At 47.0% G+C, this 23,538-nt stretch overlaps 1 protein-coding gene and 1 non-coding gene across 5 annotated transcripts in view; both read left to right on the top strand.

Annotated features, from left to right (window-relative positions):
* Positions 1-3,150: 3,150 nt before the first annotated feature.
* Positions 3,151-23,538, top strand: part of Rassf5 (Ras association domain family member 5) — a 65,171-nt gene continuing 44,783 nt past the window's right edge. The window contains exon 1 of one of the 4 annotated variants that reach the window (XM_060372056.1): positions 3,151-3,851. In XM_060372056.1, the coding sequence (XP_060228039.1) occupies positions 3,398-3,851 (454 nt within the window). In that variant the 5' untranslated portion in view covers positions 3,151-3,397. The remainder of the gene's footprint in view (positions 3,852-23,538) is intronic. The other 3 variants (XM_060372055.1, XM_060372053.1, XM_060372054.1) reach the window with 3 other exon arrangements.
* On the top strand, positions 12,733-12,839 carry LOC132649110 (U6 spliceosomal RNA). The gene has a single exon (XR_009587544.1). It is a non-coding gene; the product is annotated as a U6 spliceosomal RNA (small nuclear RNA).

Below are 23,538 nucleotides of genomic sequence, written 5' to 3'. Positions count from 1 at the left end.
AGTCTCTATTATTTAAATGCGCCAAAATATGGGGCTATATTTGCAACATAACTTATCATGACTGATATAGTAATCCTATGAATGCACAACTTCCAACATCCCCAGGGTTCCCTAAAACCTTCAGAGATTTTAAGCAACTTCAAATGCCTCAAAATCAGACAAAACCAAAGTGTCCCCTTCAGAAAAATCAAGCCATGCCTGCCCTTCCCTTTTTTTTTCTACTAGGGGATGGAAGTAGAGATTGGGGGATAGTTTTGCAATAACTCACCCAATAGGGGAAACAACATATTTTGGGACCACCTGCAAGGTGACCTTGACTGCAATTCACCATAATCCTTCCTCTTGGTCAAAAATGCACAGCAGCACATCTTCTGTGCTGGAATGAGTCACAGCTGGGAAAAATGACAAGTGCTGAGCCAAGATGGTCTGCTAAGGAGGAGAAAAACTCCCAGAAGATGTTTCAGCAAATGTGGTGAAGCCTTACAGCCTGGTGACCAAGGACAAAGTTGTGGAAGGAGATGCTCTTTCATGGGACAGAGGAGGGGACTGGATTGGGAAAGATTGGGGAGGTGAGTCCCACACCTATTAAGGTTGGGGGGTGGCTACTACTCTGCCCTGACCTCAATTTTCTTGTTTCAGGGAGATGAATCTTAAAATAAACATGATAAAGGTTTGGGTGGGTTACACAAAGTTATACTGTTGCCACCTGTCTCCATCCCAGGAGCTCTGGCTCCATACCATTTCCCCATCAGTTCTGGAGGCAGCCAACACTACTCCATCAAATCGAAGTCACAGGAAAGACCACAGTGTCTTCTATGTAGCCTAACAACTGAGAAGGCTGCACACCTGACTGTCCCAGCCAGCTTCAGTCACTCACAATCAATACTGGTGCCCACCCAAAGGAGTATTCCCAGCTAGGGAATTGAGGTCAGTCCCAAACGGCCTGAGCATGGGGAAGTCAGAGATGATAGTTGCTAGCTAGTATTCATAAATAGTGTTTCAAAACTGACCTTCTAATGCTGTATTTGTTATCAGAATTGTGTTAATTACACACCAAACTGTCACCCCAAACTCAAACTGGGTTTCTGTCCCAGATCTCACCCAGAACATGGCATGCCTGAGAGGGAGATGAACGGATGACACAGGGTAGAAAAAAAGCAAATATTATATGCCACACAGGATTCTACAAGAACTCTGGGAGCTTGCAGAAATCCCAGAGAGGAGGAGTAAGAGGCCATAAAGGCAGGCTGTACTTCCCTTTTCACACATTCAGAGAAAGTGCCAAGGAACAGCCCCTGCTGGGGTTCTCTCAGTTATAACCAGCCCCACCCCAAAGATCCTGGAGTCTGGAACAGAGTGGTTCATTTCCTCACAGCTGCCATGGCTCCTGAGCAGTAGTTCTCAGAGTGGACCCTTGGCACCAACACTACGTGGGAACTTGAGAGAAATGCAAGTCTAGTATCTGAGCCCAGACCTACCCATCCAGGAATTCAGGTGCAGCCAGCAAGCTGTGATTTAGCAATCTCTCTAGGGCTAGAATGCCTCCAGGTTTGAAGCACTGATCTAGCTCAAGCAAGAGGAAGGGTGGGGAGCAGGGACTACCGTGGCCCACGTTCCCATCCTCCTCCTCCTCCTCTTGCTCTCCCCTCCCCTCCTCCTTCCTCTCTCTCTCTCTCTCTCTCTTGCTCTCTCTCTCTCTCTCCATTTTGCATTACTTAGTCCTTCTTCCCGCCATCCGGGAACCAATGAATCCAGGAACCTCTCCTCTGCCAGCAATTTGGAAAGTGGAGGACTCTTATTATCACCACCCTGGGAGAGAGGCTGTGGAGCAAGGAAGGCTGGGAATTCCCTGGCTGCTGGACTTTTAGGAATTGCCCGAAAATTACCTTCAAGGGGAAAAGTGAAAGTGAGGGTTCCCCAGCCAGACACTAGGGGGAGACCCGTCCCTGGCCTGGAAAGAACCCTGAGGATTAAGGGTTAAGGTGTAGATGAATTTATAGACAATTCCAGGTCTGGTTTTAGAATCCGCACACACTCCATACACACCATTGTCCCTAATACTCTAACCTGAGGATGCTCCTCCCTTTATAAATTAACTTAGTGCTCACAGAGAACCTATGCATTTCAGCCATGTCTATATTACTTATAATACCCGGTATTGTGTAAATGTGCATGAATCATTGCTATCCGGTATTATTTAATGAATAATAACGAGAAAAAGTGTGTACATGTTTATACAGAGCCCCCCCCCCCCGATATTTCTATCAGTAGTTTGTTGAAACCCAAAATACAGAATTTTGGGATAGGGTGGAGTGACTCTATTCCCAAAGCTGCTCGCTGGTGACTGCAGCTAAACCAACCAATTAAACCTGTGATATAAGGGGAAGAATGTGAGAACGGGGGAAGTGGGTGGGTGGGTGGGGGGCGACTGGGCAGAGCAATGGTGACTGCAGCTACAAAAACAGACTGTAGAGGGCCAAAGACCATACGACAGGACACAGGTTAAAAAACCTAAGATGCCCACAGCCCCACCTGTTCTCTCTGCCTTGAAACGGGGCTGTGGACAGGCCCATTAGTCATTTCCACTATATAATTTTCAAGACCCAGTGCAAAGAGAAAACACCTAGTCGTTCGTTCGAGAATTGGACTTTCAAGATGGTGGCGGCAGAATCTTAGACAGACAGGAGCCTATGGCGGACCCCTTCATGCTGGGAGGGTGCGGACTTCTCCACTTCCCACTCCCGCACAGGTGAATCTTCCTCAGCAAAAATAAAGGAATAAAGTGTTTAGGGGGTTGACATTTCTGCAGTGATTTCTCCGGCAGCTAAGAGGAAGGTTTAATTCCGGAGAAAAGCTCCGGTCCACCCACGGGACACAGAGCTCTCTCAGGATCATCCATCACTAAAGGTCATCCAGGATCACTCTAACCCCAGTATTGGGGGAAGGGCAGCCTATGCAGCAGGGGTGCGAAGGGAGGATCCACCTAGCCAGCTTCCCATGGCCAACTCGAGCGTCCGCAGCGCCTTAGTGACAGCAGCGGGCTAGCTCCTGTGCCTGGGTTCCACCAGGGTTCCAAAGCCCTCCCTCCCACCTGCTCCTTGCCCTGCCGGTGTTAGTGCGTGGGAGATGCGAAAGCGAACCAGGCAGGGCTAGAGGCAGAGGCCCAGGAGCCAGACGAAGCCTCTCCGGTTCTGGGAACTTCACGGCCCCAGTCGGGGAGTCGCCCTTAAATCCACGCGGCTCCGGCCCGCAGTCACGCGTGTTAGCCTTCCGGCCTCTCCGAGGGCCCCGCCCCGCCCCGCCCCGCCTGCTGCGGGCCCTTTAAAAGCGCGCTCGCCCGGTGCCGCCTCTCCTGTCCGCCAAGCTCGGTAGCTGCTGCAGCTTGCCAGCCTTGGCCATGGCGTCCCCGGCCATCGGGCAGCGTCCCTACCCGCTGCTCCTAGACCCCGAGCGTCCGCGATATCTGCAAAGCCTGGGTGGCACCGAGCCGCCGCCGCCGCCGCCGCCGCCCGCCCGGTCGCGCCGCTGCATCCCCACCGCCCTGGTCCCTGCGTCCGGGGTGTCAGAGGGTCGCGGCGGCCGAAAGAGTGCCCGTAGGGACCCAGAGCCCACGCCCCGAGACTGCCGATCTGCTCGCCCTGTCCGGCCCGGTTTGCAGCAGAGACTGCGGCGGCGGCCTGGGTCTCACCGACCCCGCGACGTGCGGAGCATCTTCGAGCAGCCACAGGATCCCCGTGTCCTGGCCGAGAGAGGCGAGGGGCACCATTTCGTGGAACTGGCGCTTCGGGGTGACCCGGGCTGGTGTGACCTGTGCGGACAGGAGGTTCTGCGGCAGGCGCTGCGTTGCGCTAGTGAGTGAGGGCAGGGGAGGTGCGCAGGGTGAAGGGCTCTTAGCCTGGGAGAGGAGGCCTTTTGTAGCCAACTTTAGGCAGGTAACCTTTGGAGTGCTGTCCACTGCCTGGTATCCGTTAGTGGCTGCCCACTGACCCCATGTGATTATATGTGTGTATGTGGTTATATGTGTACAGATGGGGCTGAGCCTTCTCCCCCTTGCGTGCAGGCAGGCTTGTTTGCAGGTTGGGATTGATGGCTCTGCACAAGGTCATTCAGTTGCCTTCCGTACGGCCTCTTCTTCCTTTAGTCGTACATTTTTAGAATTGGATGGTGGTATTGATATTTGACCCTTACTTAGAGTTAATGGGGAAATGGCTTGTTGGTCCCCTTTGGTTTTGCTCAGGCTCTTCCTTCTAGTGTAGCTGTTGGCACCAGAAGCCTAGTTAGGGCTTTGAATGGAAACAGCTGTGAGGGTGAAGTCACCTGCGCCTAAGGTCACTTCTGCCCTCCACACCTGACTCCTCAACCCTTTGTGCCCTGCTTCAGTCTTCTTTCTCTTGGGCCCCTGCACCAGTCTTCCATCGTTAAAATCACTAAGCTCCCAGCTGGTTCCTTCCTCAAGGCATTCCCAGTTATCTGCTGGCTTCGCTCAATACTTACTGTAACATTGGGCACCGGTATAGAGAGTGTCTGAGCAAATCCTCGCTCTTGTTAGAGCTTATGATTACCTCTCTCCAATGGTGAGACTGTGTGCATCCCTTTAATATGTGTCCGTCCTCACCAACCGTATATCGGCTGTTGCTACAGGACACTCCTACCCATGTGTTTATGTAGCGGCTTTGTAGCGGCTTCAAACATGTGAGGCACACAGCACAATGACAGTCTCCAGCAATCATCTGTGGAAATGGATTGCAGTCATGGTCACATCTTTTGGTGAAGGGCCTTTTCCTACCATAACACCCTGTACCTTGCTCAGACTGCATTGCTGGAGAGCAGCAGCTAGCCCTACCTTTCCTCTTACTGTAGTCCACAGCAGCTCCCCCTCAGCCACTGCCAGGATTGAGGGAAAGGGAAAAGGAGGTGTGTTCTTCCTACCATCAGCACTCCCCATTCAGGTGCCTGTTCAGGAGAGAGCTGGGCATGAAGAGGCCTGTGCCTGTGCCGCGTGTGGATCCTGTCCTTTGTAAGTGCTGCTGACCTGCAGAAGAATCCAGTGCAACTTACCCTTGGATATGCTGCTAGTGTTCTCTCCCTCCGTGTTCCTGGGTGCCATGCAGGATCCGCTAACCTTGTGTACAGGGAAAGAGCCAGTACCTTCGTTGATATGGATGTACCTATGCTCAAATTCCAGAAGCTGTGCTCTCTGTGGAAATATGCTTGTTGTATTTCTTGCTTGTAGTCAGCCTTTGACAGACCATGAGTTTCACACCGAGTTTGTAATGTCCTCCACATTCACAATAACGGTATGTTGGCGGGTTTCTGTGTGGGTATCTGTGCAGTACTCCATGACTAAATGAGCATCCTCAGACCTCATTTAGAATTGTTTATGTCCCTTGCTCTGTCCCTGGATAGTTTCCAGCAGTTGGAAAACAGATCACAGGCCTCTTGACCTGCAACTTGCTGAGGTCCTCTCACCTTCTTGGGTTCCTGTGACCCCTTTGTAGTGGGTTTTCTACCAGCCAGAGATGTCTGACCACTAGAGAGGCCACAGAACTGGAGTCAAGAAGCCATAGAAAGGGATCTCTGTTTGTTGTTTTTAATATTTAACTGTGAGTGTTTGGCTGACTAGGAGAAAGTTGAGAAATTTTTTTTGTGTGCAGATCAGACTCACCAGGCATCTGGTATTAAGCTGAGGTCTGGTTCCCTGAGAGGGGTTTGTTTGCTTTATTTTCATTTTGAAAAGCATGGATCAGAAAAGGGACGTTTAAAAGGGATCTTCGAGCTGGGGAAGATAGCTCAATTGGCAAGGCAAGGGTGAAGACCTGAGCTTGATCCTTAGAACCCACATGAACAAAAATAAAGGCAGGCACCACGGCACATGCTCAAAATCCCAGTGTTGGGTGGGGAGTGGAGACATAGAGGTTCCTGTCCCTTGCTGACCAACCCTAGCCTACTTGTACCCATAGATGCACACACTCATATATACACACACAAACACACACACCTCAAACTGGAACCAAAGTTCTAGCTTTGAATCTAAACTTCCACTTAGTCTCTGTGTGGCCCCATGAATGTCTGTGTTTCCCTCACTTGTCTTTAAAATTTTCCGATAATGGTCTTATCTACTGCATCATGTCAATGCTAGAATTCAATTCATTAATCATATACAAGTTGATTAAAAAAGTGCTTGGCAGGATACAAATGAACATCCAATTAGATAAAAACGTTACTATCATCTCCTCCCATTTAAGAGCTTTTCACGGCTGGCTGGGGCTCACTATACCTCACCAGCGTAGAGTACAGTTGTCAAGCTCTGATTGGTTGTGGAGTTGAAAGGGGGCAAGTGAATACTAAATCTTCGAAGTTCAGGTATGAAGTATCCTCTAGAAATGACAGCTCTGCCTAGCATCTCAGGTGGAAGTCAGCTGTGATGAAACCCATAGTCCAGTGGCTGAGATTCTCCTGTGCCTGGCTTAGAGGTCCCTTTCCGAACAGCACTTATGACCAGCAAAGTGCTGTGATGGTTTCCGTAAGTGGTGGTTGGAAACAGATGTTTGTCTATGTTGTTAAGAGTCAAAGGTCAGGGGGGCTGTAAATGACATGTCTGTTCAGGAGGCTGATACTGGGTAGGAGCCTAGTTGGCAAATGGGCTTTCAATAAAAGAAATTGTAAAGACTTGCCTTGCCTAGCTTAAGTTTAATTCCATTTCATGGTCTGTAGCAGTGCTGGTTAATGCTGGAAAAATCAGAGCTATTGCTAACTCTCAGGATTAAGTCTGGGAGCTAGAAAGATGGCTCAGTTGATGAAGTGCTTACAGAGCAAGCATAAAGAGGTGAGTTCAGATCCCCAGATTCATTGTAAAAAGTCTAGCCCTATAGTGCTCACCTGTAAGCCAGGATCACTGAGAGACCCTATCTTAAAAATAAAATGGCGAGCAGTTAGGAGAGAGACTCATGCTGACCTCTGGCTTCCAAATACACCCACAATACATGTACACACAAAATCAAATTTGTTAGATAAAGAAGGAAATCCACTGGGTTTAGCACAAATACAGGCAGAGGAAACCAGCATAGGTGAGAGTCTGCAGAACCCCAATGCTTTGTGTTTGGGCGGGGTGGTAATGGTGAGACGTTAACTAACTCTAACATTCCCGGAGAGAACAGTCAACAGCAAATAACCTGGGAATTTCTCCAGCTGCCTCTTGCCCTTTCTTGTGTAGAAGGCACATAAAGATGGCCACCTGCCATTTGTCTCATTTGAGTGGGTGTGTGAACCATTCTGGGCCAAGGAATGGCCTGGCAGTTGGAGAAACTAAGTCTAATTCTCAGCCAGATAGGAGAGACTTCAGGTATCTGTTGAAAGCTGTTGATACTTGGGTGCCCCAGGTTGGCTCTGGGAAAAGAGACCCTCTGAAAGGGTGCTTATTCAGAACTATGGGTATAAAGTGATTGGAATGATAGGCTTGAAAGGGGGATTTCCCTGGGGCTCAGTCCCCTAACATCCGCCTCCAGTGATAGATTTTGATGACAGTGTGAAAACCATGTACTCACTGCCCAATTCCTAGGGAGGGGCTCATGACTTTTCTTCCTGAGAGCTACTGGTGTCTTGGAATTGCTTGTCTGACTCCTCTAATTCCTGTTGCTGTATTAATGGCTGGGTTTAACTAGATCCTTTGTGGGATTGCCACCACCCTGGTGGCAGCTCACCAATTCTATTAGGGGCTCTTTGCAAGACTACTAGGACCCTGACTTAGGCCACCATACACACCCCACCATACTGTGGCAGACAAAGGTCTTTATAAAAAGCATAGTGGCACAGCCCTTGGCTGTGCTGACGGTTCCTGTGTTTCCTCTGGGCACTTGGAAACTGTTTGCCCAGGGCAATCCAGCAGTGCTGGAGGGAGTAGCTGGTGTTTTCCTGAGTTTAGACTCATATTTTGTTTGGGAAGCTAGAAAAATTAGGCACTTAAATTGATGTTTTGTTGTTGAAGATGATAAGGAAACGTCCAGCTTTCTCCCCTCTGGCTCTAAATAAAGTCTTCTTGGGAAAGGCCTCTTTGGAGTGTGTGTTAAAAGATAAGGAAAGGGCAATGGTGGTACTCTGACTCCTCCAGTCGACACCCCTAGTTTTCCATTCTTCCCTTCCCATTATCTCAAAAGATGAAAGTGAAGGGATTAATTCCAATCCTCATTCATTAAAGCATGAAATTCTATGATTATGGAGTATGGGGGCTTGAATTCCAGGTGTAGTCAAAAATGATTAATGCTACTTGTCTACAGCCTAATTAGACTTGGTAATGAATGTGTGTGTTCGTCTGCCGAAGCCGTGAGTTATTAGAATGGCAGGGAATTGATGAGGACTGGGGCTGGGATTTTTCTCTTTTTCCAAGCTCACTCTTGAACTAGCCAGTGACAAGTGAGTGTGGTAGGTAAACCCCGAATGAGAAGGAAAACAGCCTCAGCCAGCCAGAAGGACTCTGCCTGCCTGACAGAGTGAATCCCATCCTGGGGACTGTGTGCTGTTTCAGCTTGGGCCAGGCCAGCCGAGGGCTGAGAAGGCACACAGGCAGGACATTTCACATTTCCAGCAATGCCTCTTCTCTGAAGAATCTCATTTCCATGCTTGCTGCCACACTCATCCTGAAAACAGCCTCATGAGGCTGGAATGTGGGGTGTTTCTGCCAAGGAGTTACCTGCCTGGGGCTTTCTTGGCCAGCCTGTTAGCAAGAACCTCTCAGGTAGAGCTAATTCTGACATGCCTGCAAAGCTTTAAGGCCATCTCAGGCCCTCAGCACGTTTCCCCACTTGGGACCCAGTATACAACACCTCTATCATAGGCAGTCTCCAGTCATGGCAAGGTGGTGTGTGTGTCCTACCCACCTCCCAGGGATCTCGATAGCTCTGCATACTCAGCCTTCATGCCTCAGTTTCCCATAGAGGGCGGCTGCTTGCTGCTCTTGCACTGCCTGGAATATTATTAAGACTGGTGATGGATCTGTAAACATCTCAAGCCCTTCCTGTTCGCATTCCAGAGATGGCAAGGTTCTTTGGGGGTGAATAGCTGTGTGTGTGCAAGGCATGTAAGCACTCTGACCCTGGCGATTCTGCTCCTGGTCCTGGTCTTGCTCAGAGCCAGGCGCTCTTCCCAGCGGACAGGCCATCTCTGCCCTCCCAGATACATGGTCTTGCTCTTGGTTTCTGCTGTCTGCTGCCACCCAGCCCTCCCACAGGGCTCTGCTCCAGCTCCCCCCTACTGGGTCAGGAAGTGCTGGCGGCAGCTGACTCTGCAGAGGCCAGCCCTGACTCAGGAGATGGCTTTGTATTTACTCATATTTGGTTTTTTTCCAGGCATTCTGGCAAGCTTCTCTCCCCCATGTTCTGAGTAGGAGCTCAGGGTTGAAAGGGTAGCTGAGCAAGCTTGGGACTTTGGGAAGAGAAGGAGAAGGCTTAAGGAGGTGGTGTTAGGCTGATCACAGGCTACTTTCCCTGGAGGGCGCTGGTTCAGTAGAATAAAGTCTGTGCTGAGAATAGTCGTGCGTGCCTGGTACCAAGGTCAAGGGTATCTTATCTCCGACTCATGCCTGTGGGTCTTCCCCGAAGCATGCACACAGACTATGCTGAGGAGACATGGGCAGAGCCAGGTGGACCTCAAGACCTCTTCATGGTGTGTTCATTGGCAGAAGTGGCCAACATGTCTCTGCCAGGCCTGTTCTAGCCTGCTTGTGGTTCCTGGAGTTGAGGAAGTTCATGAGATGCCTTTGCTGGGAAATTTGAAGCTGTGTCTCTTTGTGCTTTAGTTGGGGAAGAGTGTGTCTGGGAACCACAGCCCAGTCTCAATGTAGAATGATGGGTTGTGGTTGAGGGTCTAGATAACTGATAAAAATTGAAGAGTCACGTGTTTTCTTCAGGGTGTTCCTACCTATATCCACTGTCTTGACTGCAGTTGGGGACGCCAGGAGGAAAAGCTCAAGGTGGCATTGCACAGAGGGCTTGCCAGGGGGAGTTCCGCATTTAGGCTGCTCACTTCCATGTGTCACTGGACAGGTGGGTGGTGGCTCAGCATAACACTCACCTGTGACCTGTAGGTCATATTTACTCTTTGGCAGGTGACCTCTGAGCCACCTTCTGCCACCTCTCACCCCCTGTGTCTTGAATAGACACATTTCCAGATCTTCAGTGTATATTGGCTGGAGAAAAATGAAAGCTGGAAAGATAGTTCAGTATGTAAAGTACTTGCTCTACAAGCATGCTAATTAAAGTTAGAGCCCTAGAACACACATATATAGCTGGGCATGGAGCACACATTTGTTTCTTGGTTTTGTTTTTTTTTCCCAAAGATTTATTTATGTATGTATTTTATTTATATGAGTGTTCTGTCTTCATGTACACCAAAATAATCAGATCCCATTGCAGATGGTTGTGAGCCACCATGTGGTTGCTGGGAACTGGACTCAGGACCTCTGGAAGAGCAGCTAGTTCTCTTAACCGCTGAGCCATCACTCTAGCCCCCACACATTTGTAAGCCCAACCTGTGGGAACAGAGGCAGGCAGATACTTGTAGATGCTGGCCAGCCAGTGAGCCTAATGGGAAAATCCTTGGGCCCAGTGTGAGACCCTGTCTCAAAACAAGGAAGATGGCTCCTGAGGAATGGTACCCAGGTTGTTCTTCTACATGTGCTTTCATACACAGAAACATGAACACACATGTGTATGTACACACACAATCACACATGAAAAGGAAATGAAAACTGATCTTACATGGACCTTAAGGAAACAAGTTCAGAAAAGACAGGTCTAAAACTACAGCAGTGTTGTTTGTGGTTTTAAAAAATATTTCTGAAGCGTTATAGACCACTTGCCTAACATGTACAAGACCTTGATTAGATGGATTATCACATAGCCACAACAATACTGCTGTGCACACCTGGGATCCAAGAGCCCTAAAAAAAACAAAAACAAAAACAAAAAAAAAACAGGAAAACTTAGATCCCCCAGCATTGTCTGCTGAGAGCTGGCCTTGGGAAAATGTCATCACTGAATTTGCTAAGCCGTGACATGAGTTGTTTTGAAAACCTGTGAAAATGGAAATAAATATTCACCTGTCTTAGAATGGCTGAGAAGTCTAGGAGCAGAAGGGACTTGAATCACACTTGGCTGTGTAAAGCATTTTCAGGCTCCTGTGTTGGGCCCTGCGTTCTGCTGTGAGGTTGGGCAGGACTTACTTAATCATGGCTGTCTCAAAGATGAGGGGACATCACAGTCAGGGGAGTAGAGTGGCTTCTATTGGATGACCCAGAATCTAACACAGCATTTTGCCTTCAGAACTAGTATCATTGGCCGTATAGTTTATTAAGTTTTCTTATTCCTGTCCCTCTCTCTGTCAATGAATGTTGAAATGTCCAAAACACTATTACTAGTAATAGCTACAGGGGGTGAAAAAAAAAGGAGGGTGATCCATGTGCAAGCTGCAGTTTCCATTGGTGCCCAGGTAGGTGAGAGTTGACTGCACACAGCCTGTCTCCCCATTTAGTCTCTTAAGTTGGTCTTTATCGTGTGCAATCATGAGATCTTTAAATCCTAGAGTAGAAGAAACTAGTGTTCTTCCTTTGCCAGTACTGGGTGGTGACAGACATGTGCATGAGGTGGGTGTGCACACAGGCATGTGCGTGGGGTGGGTGTTTGTGTGTGCACACACATAGGCACGTGTATGGGTGGGTGTGGACAGGTGTCAGAGCTCGGTGACACAGACCAGCCAATAACCGAAGTGAAATTAAGCAAACAGAATCCCGGGGCAGACAGCTGAGGCAGAGAAGGGCTGGATAAGGACTGAAGAGTTAGCCATGGCTGCTTTGCAGACCTCTGGCTTGAACCCCAGACAGTGGCTCTGCTGCCTACTTTGCTCATTCACTTGGATGTGTTTTCCATCCAAGCTCTTTAGAGGCTGGAGGTTTGGTGGTTTCTGTTATAATAATCATGTCCTTTCTGCAGCAGTGGAAAGTATTAAAAACCCAGAGAGCCTCTGTTTAACCACAGATTCCTGCAGTAATCTGAGAGCTCAGAGAGCTCTCCCAAAATGTCTGCCTGCTCTTTCAACGAGTGCTTCGAGAGCAATCCATTTTTATGTATGTAGGTATTTCGTGAGCTGCTACACCTTACCCAAAACCTGTAAGCTGGTGAAGGTTGTTGCTCCCAGTTCTGCTGACACTTGGGCTGGACTTTCCTTTCATCATGGAGAGAGAGAGCTTCAACCCAAGTTTGGAAATTAGGGGCAGCCAGAGGTCATCATAGACACTCCCCTGCTAGAGGTGGTAGACCTCCCTGTAGAATACCTGTCTCACCTCCAAAGAATCATACATGAAGACTCTAGAACACGTGTGTAGGTCCCAGGTTTCATCCTGAATACTAGAAATAACAAAAGAAAACCCCAAACCAAAACAAACCTTTGTGCTGAGAAAAGAGAAGTGAAGCTATCCTAGAGCCAAAGTCAAGGGACTTCCCCTTTTATGCATATTAAAATTCTCTTAGCCTCAGGTGCCCTTCTCTCCCAGGGCAGTAGTGGCAATACTACCCTCCCCTGTGGTGGGCAGTGTCAGAGTTCCCAGGCCCTCCAGAGGGGCAAAGGGCCTTGGCGCCACCTCTTGCTTGAGAATCCCAGGTGTCATCTCAGGACTTGGACTTACAACCTTTTTTTGGGACAGAGCACAATTGACATGCTAACAGGCCACAAAAACAGACTAGAGTGCTCGCTTCAGCAGCACATATACTAAAATTGGAACGATACAGAGAAGATTAGCATGGCCCCTGTCCAAGGATGACACGCAAATTCGTGAAGCATTCCATATTTTTGGTAAGATGCACAATCTTCATTCAGAAAGGCAAACAAGATGGACATCAGAAGAGGGAGAAAACAGGGAACAGGACAGGAGCCTATCACAGAGGGCCTCTGAAAGACTCTACCCAGCAGGGTATCAAAACATATACTAAGATTCATAGCCAAACTTTTTGTAGAGTGTAGGGAATCTTATGAAAGAAGGGGGAGATAGAAAGACCTGGAGGAAACAGGAGCTCCACAAGAAGAGCAAAAGACCCCTGGGCACAGGGGTCTTTTCTGAGATTGATTATGCATGGAAATAACTTAGAACCCCTGCACAGAAGTAGCCCATGGCAGTTCAGTGTCCAAGTGAGTTCCCCAGTAATAGGAAAAGGGACCATCTCTGACATGAATTCATGGGCTGGCTCTTTGAACACCTCCACCTGAGGGAGGAGCGGCCTTACCAGGCCACAGAGAAAGACAAAGAAGCCAGTCCTGATGAGACCTGATAGACTAGGGTCAGATGGAAGGGGAGGAGGACCTCCGCTGTCATTGGGCTGGGGGAGGGGCATAGGAGAAGAAGAGGGAGGGAGGGTGGGATTGGGAGGGGGGCTACAGCTGGGATACAAAATGAATAAATTATAATTAACAAAAATAAAATTAAAAATTAAAAAAAAAAAACAACAACAGACTAGAAGCAGCCTAGTCTTCCTGAGGGAAAAGGATCAATGTCCAGGCCTGAGAAATGATGCCCATGCAAAGGTGAAGTGTCAAAATAAGTCTTAGTACACTCCATCCAAATGCTAGTGAAACTCTGTAATCATTTCCAAGATAGTTTTTTAAAACACAGTTTCCCAAATATGGATAAGATACCTCTCTGCAGTGGTGTAGAATGATTTTTTTTACCCAAACTTAATGAATATATTTAGCCCCTTCCACACACCACACACTTATGTAAAACAACACCTGAAAATATCTCAGGGCAGCCAAAGAAGGGCATCCCTTTCCCACAAGTCATAGCCCTGAACATGCTAGGTTAAAGGAAGCTTGACTGAATGAGAAGGTATTCCGTGTTCTCTTTAAGAAGGGACAAAAATATACTGTCCTCAAATATATAAAATTGTTGAATTTTATGTATTCTTCCTCAAGCACATAGAATGACAAAAGACAGAATGAGGCAGGCTTCAGAAGGGGACTCAATGGAGCATAATAGATCAAAACAAAATGATTATAAAACCATGAGGAGGCATATAAAACAAGGTTTAAAAAACTTGCCAATAAACTCAAAATCTTTGAAAAAAATTCTTGAAGTTATTAAGAGTTGATTTCAAAGTCCCTGAATGTTAGTCAAATATTCTAACACTGAGCCCAACTCCTGGCCCCAGGAAAACAGGGTCTTGCTTAATTGCCTAGGCTGGCCTTGAACCTACATCCTCCTGGCCCAGCCTCCTGAGTAGCTGGGATTGCAGGCATGTGGCACTGTTTTCATATTAAATAAGGACTTGTAATTATATGCTGCTATTCCGTACTGAGTATGGAGGCTCTCTACAGGACACGTGGACTGGACAGAACTTCTCTCTTAGCTGGATTTCTGTGAGGAAGGTAGGGGATGGGCAGCTTCTTTAAGGTTCAGAGTCAAGGTCTGTTTCTTTGAGTAGGTCAGAGAATATGGCCTTTGGCCTATGGCATTCTCTTTGACTCTGGGGGAGATGAGAGTACAGAAAGGTTGGTCCAGAGCTTTATAGTTGCCTGTGACACTGATACTTCCATAGAGGGACATCTGTAGTCCAGTGCCTGCTACCTGACCTAGCACAAGATGGCCATGGTGATCCAACCTGTGCCCAGCCTTCTAAAGCTCACATTCTCTTGCTGGGGAGGCTCTGGGTGGGGAGGCTGGGTCTCTGGCAGCCTGAGGATGGGCCTCCCAGGGGGCTTCCTAGAAGGCTGCTGCCATACTGGTATCAGCTTTCTGATTTGGCCTGGGCAGCAAAGTCATCAGAAACTCCCTCATGAGGGCTAGCTCCTTTGGGATCAGGGTGAGGGATATCTCGTGAGCTCCATTTTAGGCCAAGGAGACATTTCTGTCTTTAAGTGCGAGACCATTGTTTTCACCTTTGCTCCCCATCCCCATGCCCTGTAGCCCACACAACCACATCTTTCTGCCTGTCTCTCCCCTCTTCCCAGGTATCTGGTCTAAGATATATATTCTGACCTCCTCAAAGCCACACAGCTGTCTTGCAGTTCCCCCCACCCCCAACCTCTGCTCAGGGATATGAATTCAGCAATATGAATTAGCTTTGGGCTGTCCCTCAGGAGCCTGATATTCAGCTGGTAAAGCACTATTAACCCACCTCCCCCAAAGCAATCCATTAATGAGCTCCTAGGCTGGACAGGTGATATGAGGTAACGGATGACTTTGGTCATCACTTGAAACTTTGAAGACATTGATTTCTCAGGTTCACAGGCATGAGTGAGGAGTGAGGCAGGGGCTGGCTTTCCCACAGTCTGTTTGGTGGGGGCACTTTTATCTTATCAAGCTAAAAGTCCAGGAATAGAAAGTTTTCCATTGGAGGAGGTAGCGGCATCCAAGAGGCCTCAGATACCTATTCTGGTAACAGGAAGCCTAGAGCCCTCCACAGGGCCATTGACTCCCTCTCTTGCCCCCACCCCACCCCTTTGGCGCCAGACTTAGAAAAGAGCTATTGATCTGCAGACATCTTAGAATGAGGGAGGGCCCAGATGAGGAGGTGGTGGCTGCCTGCTTCAGCACAGTCACCGTGTGTCTCCAGCGGTTCTTCCAAAGGCTCCCGAGGAGTCATGAGCTGTCAGAAAAGCTCCAGATCCCACAGAGGCTCTGCAGCGAGACCCTGGCTCATGGTAGGTCCCTGCCCCTCCATCTGGAGATACTCCAGACCAGAGGGAAATGGGTATTTGTGTTTCCAGGCCTCTGTCTAGTGGCTTTTCTCATGGAAAAAGAATGTAGGTTTCTTCAGGCAGCCTGGCCCTAATACTGAGCTCAGCACCATTTCCTCATCCCCCTGACTCTGCAGAGAGCAAGGCATGGTGGGTGTTGTCACCTTGCCTGATGGAAGCTGAGCAGGCATGCTGGATGGGCACAGGTTCAGAGGCCCTTTTTCAGCTGTGGGTTTTAGTAGGGCTACGAATTAGGACTGAGCAGATGTTGGGATCAGGCTTCCTGATGGAGCAGAGTCTGGTGCCTTGGAGGGCTGCTGTCTTCCATTCTGCCCATCTTATTGTTTGTAGGGTAAACTTTGTGAAGCAGAGCAATGGTTTCTGTGTAGAGAACTGGAAGCTGATGGGTGGAGGTTCTGGAAGAAGCCTGCCTTCAGGCAGTGACTGGCCACTGCTTTCCTTTCCTGAGCACTAATTAGGATCAGAATAGCCCTCGGCTGGTATAAAGGAATAGAGAAGTAGATGAAAAAAAATGGGAGAGACAATAGTAATTACCTATTATTATTGTTTCCTGTTTCTTCATTCATCCTCTACTTTTCCTGGGACCAACAAATACTGTCAGTGGCCTCATGGGAACCAGGGATGGATCTGAGACTCTGCTTTCTAGCCAAGGCTCTTCTTCTTGGTCGTGTTTTCTCTAGTGTCTTATACTGTTATGGTACTGTCTGCAGAAAAGCAGAAACATTTGTATTTATTTTTAATATCTTTCACTTACTACAGATCCCTATTTGGAGGGAATGGCAGAGTAATCAGTCTTTCACAGTGAGGCAGAACAGAGAAGTAAGGCCCTTGTCAAAGGTTGTTGCCTGGTAGCCATGGGTTCACCCTTTGCCTTTGGATTCTGCTCATTGCACTGACCTATAACTGCTTCCTTTCTGTGGTAGGAAGTCTTTGGAATGCATTTCCTTTCCTTAGGGTGCCCTGCCCCATTTCCCTATATTTCTCCATATGTTCAGAGATAAGTGGAGATTCTAGGTGGTCACAACATATCTTAGAAGTGGAACTAAAATTAAATGCCATATCTGGACAAAAAAATTGTAATCAATTTTTTTAATCAATATGGTCTTGACCTTGACAAATATTATTCTGGTTAAGGCTTTACCTTTTGAGAAATAGGAAATTTATCCTCATCAACAGTCAAATACATACTCTGTGCTAAGAAGAAAAATGGTTATTGAGTCTCTTGATTTCAATGAGTATTCTTTCTTTCACTCTCTCTCTCCACACACACACATACACACACTTCCTTGTTTCTTTGCTATTCAGCCCAGGGAATTATCAACTGAATAAAAATCATTAAGGCCTATCATGGCAGCATGAAGCTCAGGGCCAATGCTACACCTCATCCACAGTGCTCTGGTTTCATTTTGTCAGCACTTCTACTTCACTGCTTCAAGAGGAGGGGAGAAGGGACGTTGCTTAGAGAAGTGGGAGTTGTGGACTTCTGTCTCGGCCTTCCTCTCAGGACTTCTGAGCAGCTGGGCTGTGGCATTAAAGAAAACAGATACAACTCAGATGGACTCACCAATAATACGAAAGCTACTTCCTGGCTGTCAGGCCTTTCTTGAGTGAAGCGACTTCCCTGAGCTTCAATTATTCCAAGTGAGGCCTCTCCTCGGGCACTTCTGTCATCAATGTTCCCAAAAAGGCACTCTGGAGATGCCTCCAACATGGCTGTCTGCTCTTTCTTTGCACACAAGTCAGTGTGGACATATGCATCTCAAGGGAAAGCACAGCAGTTGAAAGTTGCCCAGGCAGAATTGGAAGAGGGACACAAAAATCTTAAAGCATATTTTCTAGGAAAATTCCCGCCAGTGAGTTAACCACACTAGAGAATAACAGGCAGAGCTAGATGGACCCATGGTGCAACACCTGACGCTAAGGGAGCATGCCAGCATGCAACAAATCTATCGTTTGAATGGAGTGCAGGGGTGGGAAATAGAGAGGGGTTGAGAGAGGAACAGACCAGGTCTCTACAGAAGTCCCTGTGGTCCCAGCTACAGTGACATAGCTGCAAGGGAGCCTTTGTCTCCAGCAGAGAAGCCGGCCACAGATGTCATCTATTTACTTTTCTTTTCAGTGCAGAAGTGTGTTGTGCCCTCTGGCAATCTGTACTTGGGTGTCTATAAGTGACATAAAAGCAGGCATGGAAAAGCCAGTTGGATATAATAGCTTGGTTGTCCCATAAAGGACTTGCCCTGCCTGCTCCTGGCCATGAGTAGCCCTCTGGCTTTCAGGCCAGGCATACCTGTGCACATGTGCCTCTAGGTACACTCATATCTACACATTTAACTTGTTTCCTTTGGTGTCCTGTGATCTACATGTACCAGATAAGATTACTTTCAAAATCAAACCTGCTTGGCTGAGGTCTGTGGATCATTACCAAAAATGCACTCCAGGTTACTAGGGGGCTAGGCTACTCTCTGCTCTTTCTCAGAAATGGTGTCTGCTTTAGATAAGAAGACAAAGTAGAATAAAATGTCCCCTGCTTTCCTCCTTTCACTTAAACCCCTTACTCCTGAGTCCATGTCCTTCTGTACCAGCTCCTCAGGCATCCCCTCTGTCTTCTAGGGGCCCCTGGGATGGTGGTGAGGATCCAGGGCTAGGGTAGGACCTCTGCTGTTTTTGTCTCATACCCGCAGTAGAGTGATACATGCTACAGCAAAGGAGGTCCTGGGATGGTCCAGGGCTGAGAGAACAGCTAGCACAGCAGTTCTCGACCTTCCTAACACGGCAACTCTTTTTTTTAATTAAATGTTCATTTTTTCTGTGACTCTTTAATCAGCTCCTCATATTGTGCTGACCCCACAACCATAAAATTATTTTCATTGCAACTTCATAACTGTAATTTTCTACTGCTATGAATTGGAATGTAAATATCTGATGAGCAGGATATCTGACATGACCCACGAAAGGCTTGTTTGACCTGCCCAATCGGGTCATGACCCACAGATTGAGGACCACTTAACAGCTCCACACTGGCTTTGAAAACCATAAACTGGTCGTTTTTTTCTCAGTTCTTTAGACTTGTCTACTCTAATTCAAAAATATTTTTTTAAGGTGCTCTGGTAACTGGATCTCTTCTTTTTGTGTGACAAAAGCAGGATGTGTATGTATTGAACTCTTTTGTTCTCTCTCTCTCTTTTCATACTCTTCTTCCGGTTACAAAGTCTTTGGTTGTCATGGGCTGCCTTCTGCAACAGTCTTGGTCTGTGGTAGGCTGTCAGTAAACATGTGCATATAAACACAAATGGAAAGCAGGCTAGGAACTAGCCAGATTGGAAACAGAGCAGACAGAAGTGCATAAAGAGATTTAATATTCTTTTTGAGTATATGTGTACACTGGCACCGCCTTGTGCCATTGCACTTTTCTCCGCATGACCACATAGAAACACTTGGCCCTTCAGTGTCCACCGTCACAAGCTCATGATAAATAAGTTCCATTTGTCTTTCTCACCATGACAGCCCCTCCACAAGCATGGACTCTTTCCTCCCAGAATCCATTGCTTCTTACCATGCGCCAGGGCCTGTCTCCCTCCGTCACCACATGTGACCCCACTGCCAGCAACAGTGTACTTCATGAGGCCACAGCACCACAGCAGAAAGAGGCCAGTGAATAGGAGATGTCTCTTTAAGATACACACTGTACCATTAGGAAACATTGCATGTGAAAGGTATAAATACACTTCCCACTGATAGTTAATTAAGAGATTAATAAAATTGTAAATAGTTTAGCAATTGCGAGAGGACTGACTCCATTATGAGTTGATTTACCTGCTTTACTTCTACTTTGTGGAATAAGGCCAGGCACTCTACCCTGAGCTGAACCTGAGCTAATTCTAGACAACTTGTGAGCATTGTAGTTAAATCTGTGTCAATGTTATGAATATTGGAAGCACCAAAAAAATACAGAAAAAATTGGGTGATGAGAAGGAGCGTCCTAGAATTCTCTTAGCAGTTACTGCTATCTGCAGTAGAAGCCTGAGTCACTGGAAATTAATCTACTCTATTAAACTTGTTTATAATTACATACACACCTATACACATGTACACACATACACACATATACACACATACATATACAAATGCACACATACACAATACATACATATCCAGATACACACACATACACATATAGCCATACACACACATGCACACACATACACACAGACATACACATATGCATGTATACATGCACACATAATAACACACATATACACATGTACATACATAAACACACACATATGTACATACGTAAACACACATACACATGCACTTGCATACATGAACACATGCACACATATATACACATACATACATACACATTCATACATAAATGCACACACACAGGGGCATGCTTTGGGGTAGAATACTCTCAGATAGCAAAGGAGCATAGGACTGGAATGTGGACGTGATGACCTGTTGTCCCTCTGCCCTAAGTCACTGAGGCATGGTAGATACTGCTGAGTCCTTCCTGCTGTTTGCATCTCCTGTCTGTACTTGTTGTGGGCTGAGCTCTCTCCTGTTTCTTAGCCTGTCCCAACAACCCCCATCTCCAGCCTGCCCTAATGCCCTGCTGGCCCTCTGATGGTAGTGTCAGTCTGGGAACATGCAGCTGTATTGGTGATAGGTGATGAATGTGCAGGCTGGAAGGGATACCCACCTACACCCAGTCACCCACACCCTCTCACACCCACCCACACGGGGCAAGACTGTGCCTCTGCAGGCCTGCCTGGGAAGCCAGCTTCTGCCAGGCCAATTATGTGTATCTGGGACAAAGGTAGATGAGACATATCCAGCGTGCCTGGCAATGTGACAAGAGGCCCTCATGAGGAGTTAGTAACTGAGATATCAGATATAGAGGCCAGTGTCCTGGGGAGTACTGATTATCTGCTTTTTGAGACAGGTCTTACTGTATAGCCAAAGCTCTCCAGATTTACCATGTAGCCCACTCATTGCTCCTGCCAAGGGTTGGGATTATAGGCTTATAGCACTACAGCTGGCCCAGGTATCTGTTTCAATAACTGCTGAGCAACAACCCAGGGGATCCTTTGCCTTTGCTTTTTATGCAAAAAAAGGTTCGTTAAGAAAGAGTATACATGTCAACCTCACCCAGTCCTGCCCTAGAAAATTGGGGTCATTGGAAGTAAATAGTGACCATAACCTTGGAGTAGGCTTTGGATCACTTCCTTGTACCTCAGTTCTTACAGGCTCCCCAGACCCACCCTGCTTCCCCAGTGCTTTCTCTCCTGAAACTTGACCTATAAGATTTGCTTCCAGAAGTTCACCATTGCTCTGCATTACAAAGAAACTGAGCAGCAGAATCAAACCTCGGGCAAGCTGCCACCTTGCTTGTCTGTGAGAGAGCCAGCAACTCTGACCTCAGTTCTATCTCTTTTTACTATTGTATCAATGTTTACTGTTGGATCCATGACTCCCTGAATCCCCACCTTGTGTGTGTGTGTGTGTGTGTGTGTGTGTGTGTGTCTGTCTGTCTGTCTGTCTGTCTCTGTCTCTCCCATGTTTGGGTTTATGGGTTTGTTAGGGGTGGTCTTCCTTCCAGAACAAGGAGGTACAATATGTGGAAGGCGGGGCCTCAGGCTCCTTCCTGGAAAGGCTGAGATGTAGGTGTTCCAAACTGTCTGTCTGACCCTGGAAGTAGGATGTTTCCATCCTCTTGTTGCGGACCTCATTAGGAGTTTAACTAGGACTATGAAAAAAAAAAGTATAGGCTGTGTTGATTTTGGCTGGGGTTGCAGACCGCCAGGCCTGCGCGCATACCTTCCTACTCACCCCAAAGACCTATTCTTCCATCTACCTGCCTTGGACTAGTTACAGGCAGAAGGAGCAGTTAGTGCACCTCTGAGTGGGAGACTTAGTGTACTCCTGATGAGAGGGAGAGTTAGGAACTGCTCTGAACACCTTCCTTTAGCAAAAGAGAATCAAGAAATTCTTGGCTAGAGATGGACATGGTGACACATGCCTGCAATCTCAGCACTGGGGAGGCTGAAGCAGGAGGATTGTGTATGTGAGTTCAGGCCCAGCATGGACCACATACTGAAATGTATAAAAATTCTTGCCTAGTGTTGATTACATGCTGAATCAACAAAAATCTGGGCATACAGCCTCCTACAGAGCTGAAAACACCTGCTGCAGTTTATTGAGTACCTGCTAGGTACCAGGTGCCCTAGGGTGCTTTATCTAAACTTTCCCTAATTTTTCAGAAATTTTCCCAACAAGAAAGCTATTACTCCAATTTTTCAGACAAGGAAATTGAGACTAAATGAGTTCTAAATTTAGCTAAGAGGAACTGTTCAGACACCTCACATCCAGGTACAGGAAAGCTTCCAAATCCAAATTCTGACCCATGTGATTCCAAGATTTGCTCCAGTTATACCCACTCCCTAACACCACACTGAGTATGGGTGCTTCTAGCAGCTTTACTTAGAATTACTAGAACTTGGAAGCAACCAAGACGTTCTCCAAGCAAGTAAAAAATAAGTATGATACATCCAGATGATGGAATATCATTAGATAGTTAACAGAGATGAAGCTGCCGAGGCCATAAAAACGGAGGAGGTTTAAATGCATCTCTCTTGGTAAAAAAGCCAGTCTGATATGGTTACATATTGTATCATGCCAATTTTGTGATAGTCTGAAAGAAGACAAAATATATTAAAAATTAGGGGATGGGTAAATAGTCAGAGCATAGAATTTTAGGGCAGGAAAACTACTTTCCACAACCGTGAGTATGTGCCACAGAATGTACAGCACCGAGTGAATCCAATGTAAACTTGTGTGACCTCTGGGAGATGAGAAGTGTGAGTGTAGGGTCATCAGCTGTAACAGATTCACCCTGTCATTGGGATTGCTCATAATGGGGAGGCCGTGCATATGCAGGGGAGGGCTATAAAGAAAGCATGCTTCCCACTGAATTTTACCACAAACCTACAACTGCACCAAAACACCTTACTTAAAAAAAAAAAAAAAAACCCAGAAGGATACATTGTGCAGCATAGTGTGCAGTTGTGTAGACGTACTCTCTGGCAGCAAATAGTGGTCCAACCATCATCACAATATGGTCACTTGATTTTTTCTTTTTTCACAGTGTCCTACTTAGGGTCATTTCGGGGGGGGGGGGGGTGTCTCTGCAAATGCCACAGCCAGCAGTGTAGTGGTCTGTACGAAGCAAGAAGGAAATCCAGTTCAACATGACTCAGTAGCTGGTGCTGGTTCAAACTCCTAGAGTCTGATGCCAGGCAGTTTATTTCAGGCATATTTAAGTACAGCACAATTTTAAAAAGAATATAATCCTGTGTGCACAAGGAAGCATAATTTCATCGAAATTCTCAAAGTACATGTCCCTTCTTCCATGAAGCCTAGGGCTTAGGAGAGGATCTGATGTGGTCTTGGTCATACAGATAGCATAGAGGTCACCTAGACTATTAGATATCTCTGGCCCTGACTGTGAGAACTTCATATAAATAGCACAAATCACCAGGCTATTAGCCATCACCATTTCCAATCTTCTGGGTAGAAAAACAGTTAATATATCTTTTCCCTTGAAAAGACAACCTTTGTGTTTATCATTCCTGTTTCCCTAGTGCTATCTGTGGGTGCAGGAACCTTTGTGCTCCCAACAACTACTGATGTGCTAAAACACCATGACTAAAAGCAAGTTAGGGGAGAAAGGGTTTATTTGGCTTATGTGTCTACATTGTAGTCCATCATTGAAGGAAGTCATGGCAGAAATCTAAACTG

The sequence above is a fragment of the Meriones unguiculatus genome, chromosome 18 (genome assembly GCF_030254825.1).
Source record: "Meriones unguiculatus strain TT.TT164.6M chromosome 18, Bangor_MerUng_6.1, whole genome shotgun sequence".
Lineage (NCBI taxonomy): Eukaryota > Metazoa > Chordata > Mammalia > Rodentia > Muridae > Meriones > Meriones unguiculatus.
The sequence above is the reverse complement of the archived record's forward strand: the minus strand, read 5'-3'. Positions and strand labels throughout refer to the sequence as shown.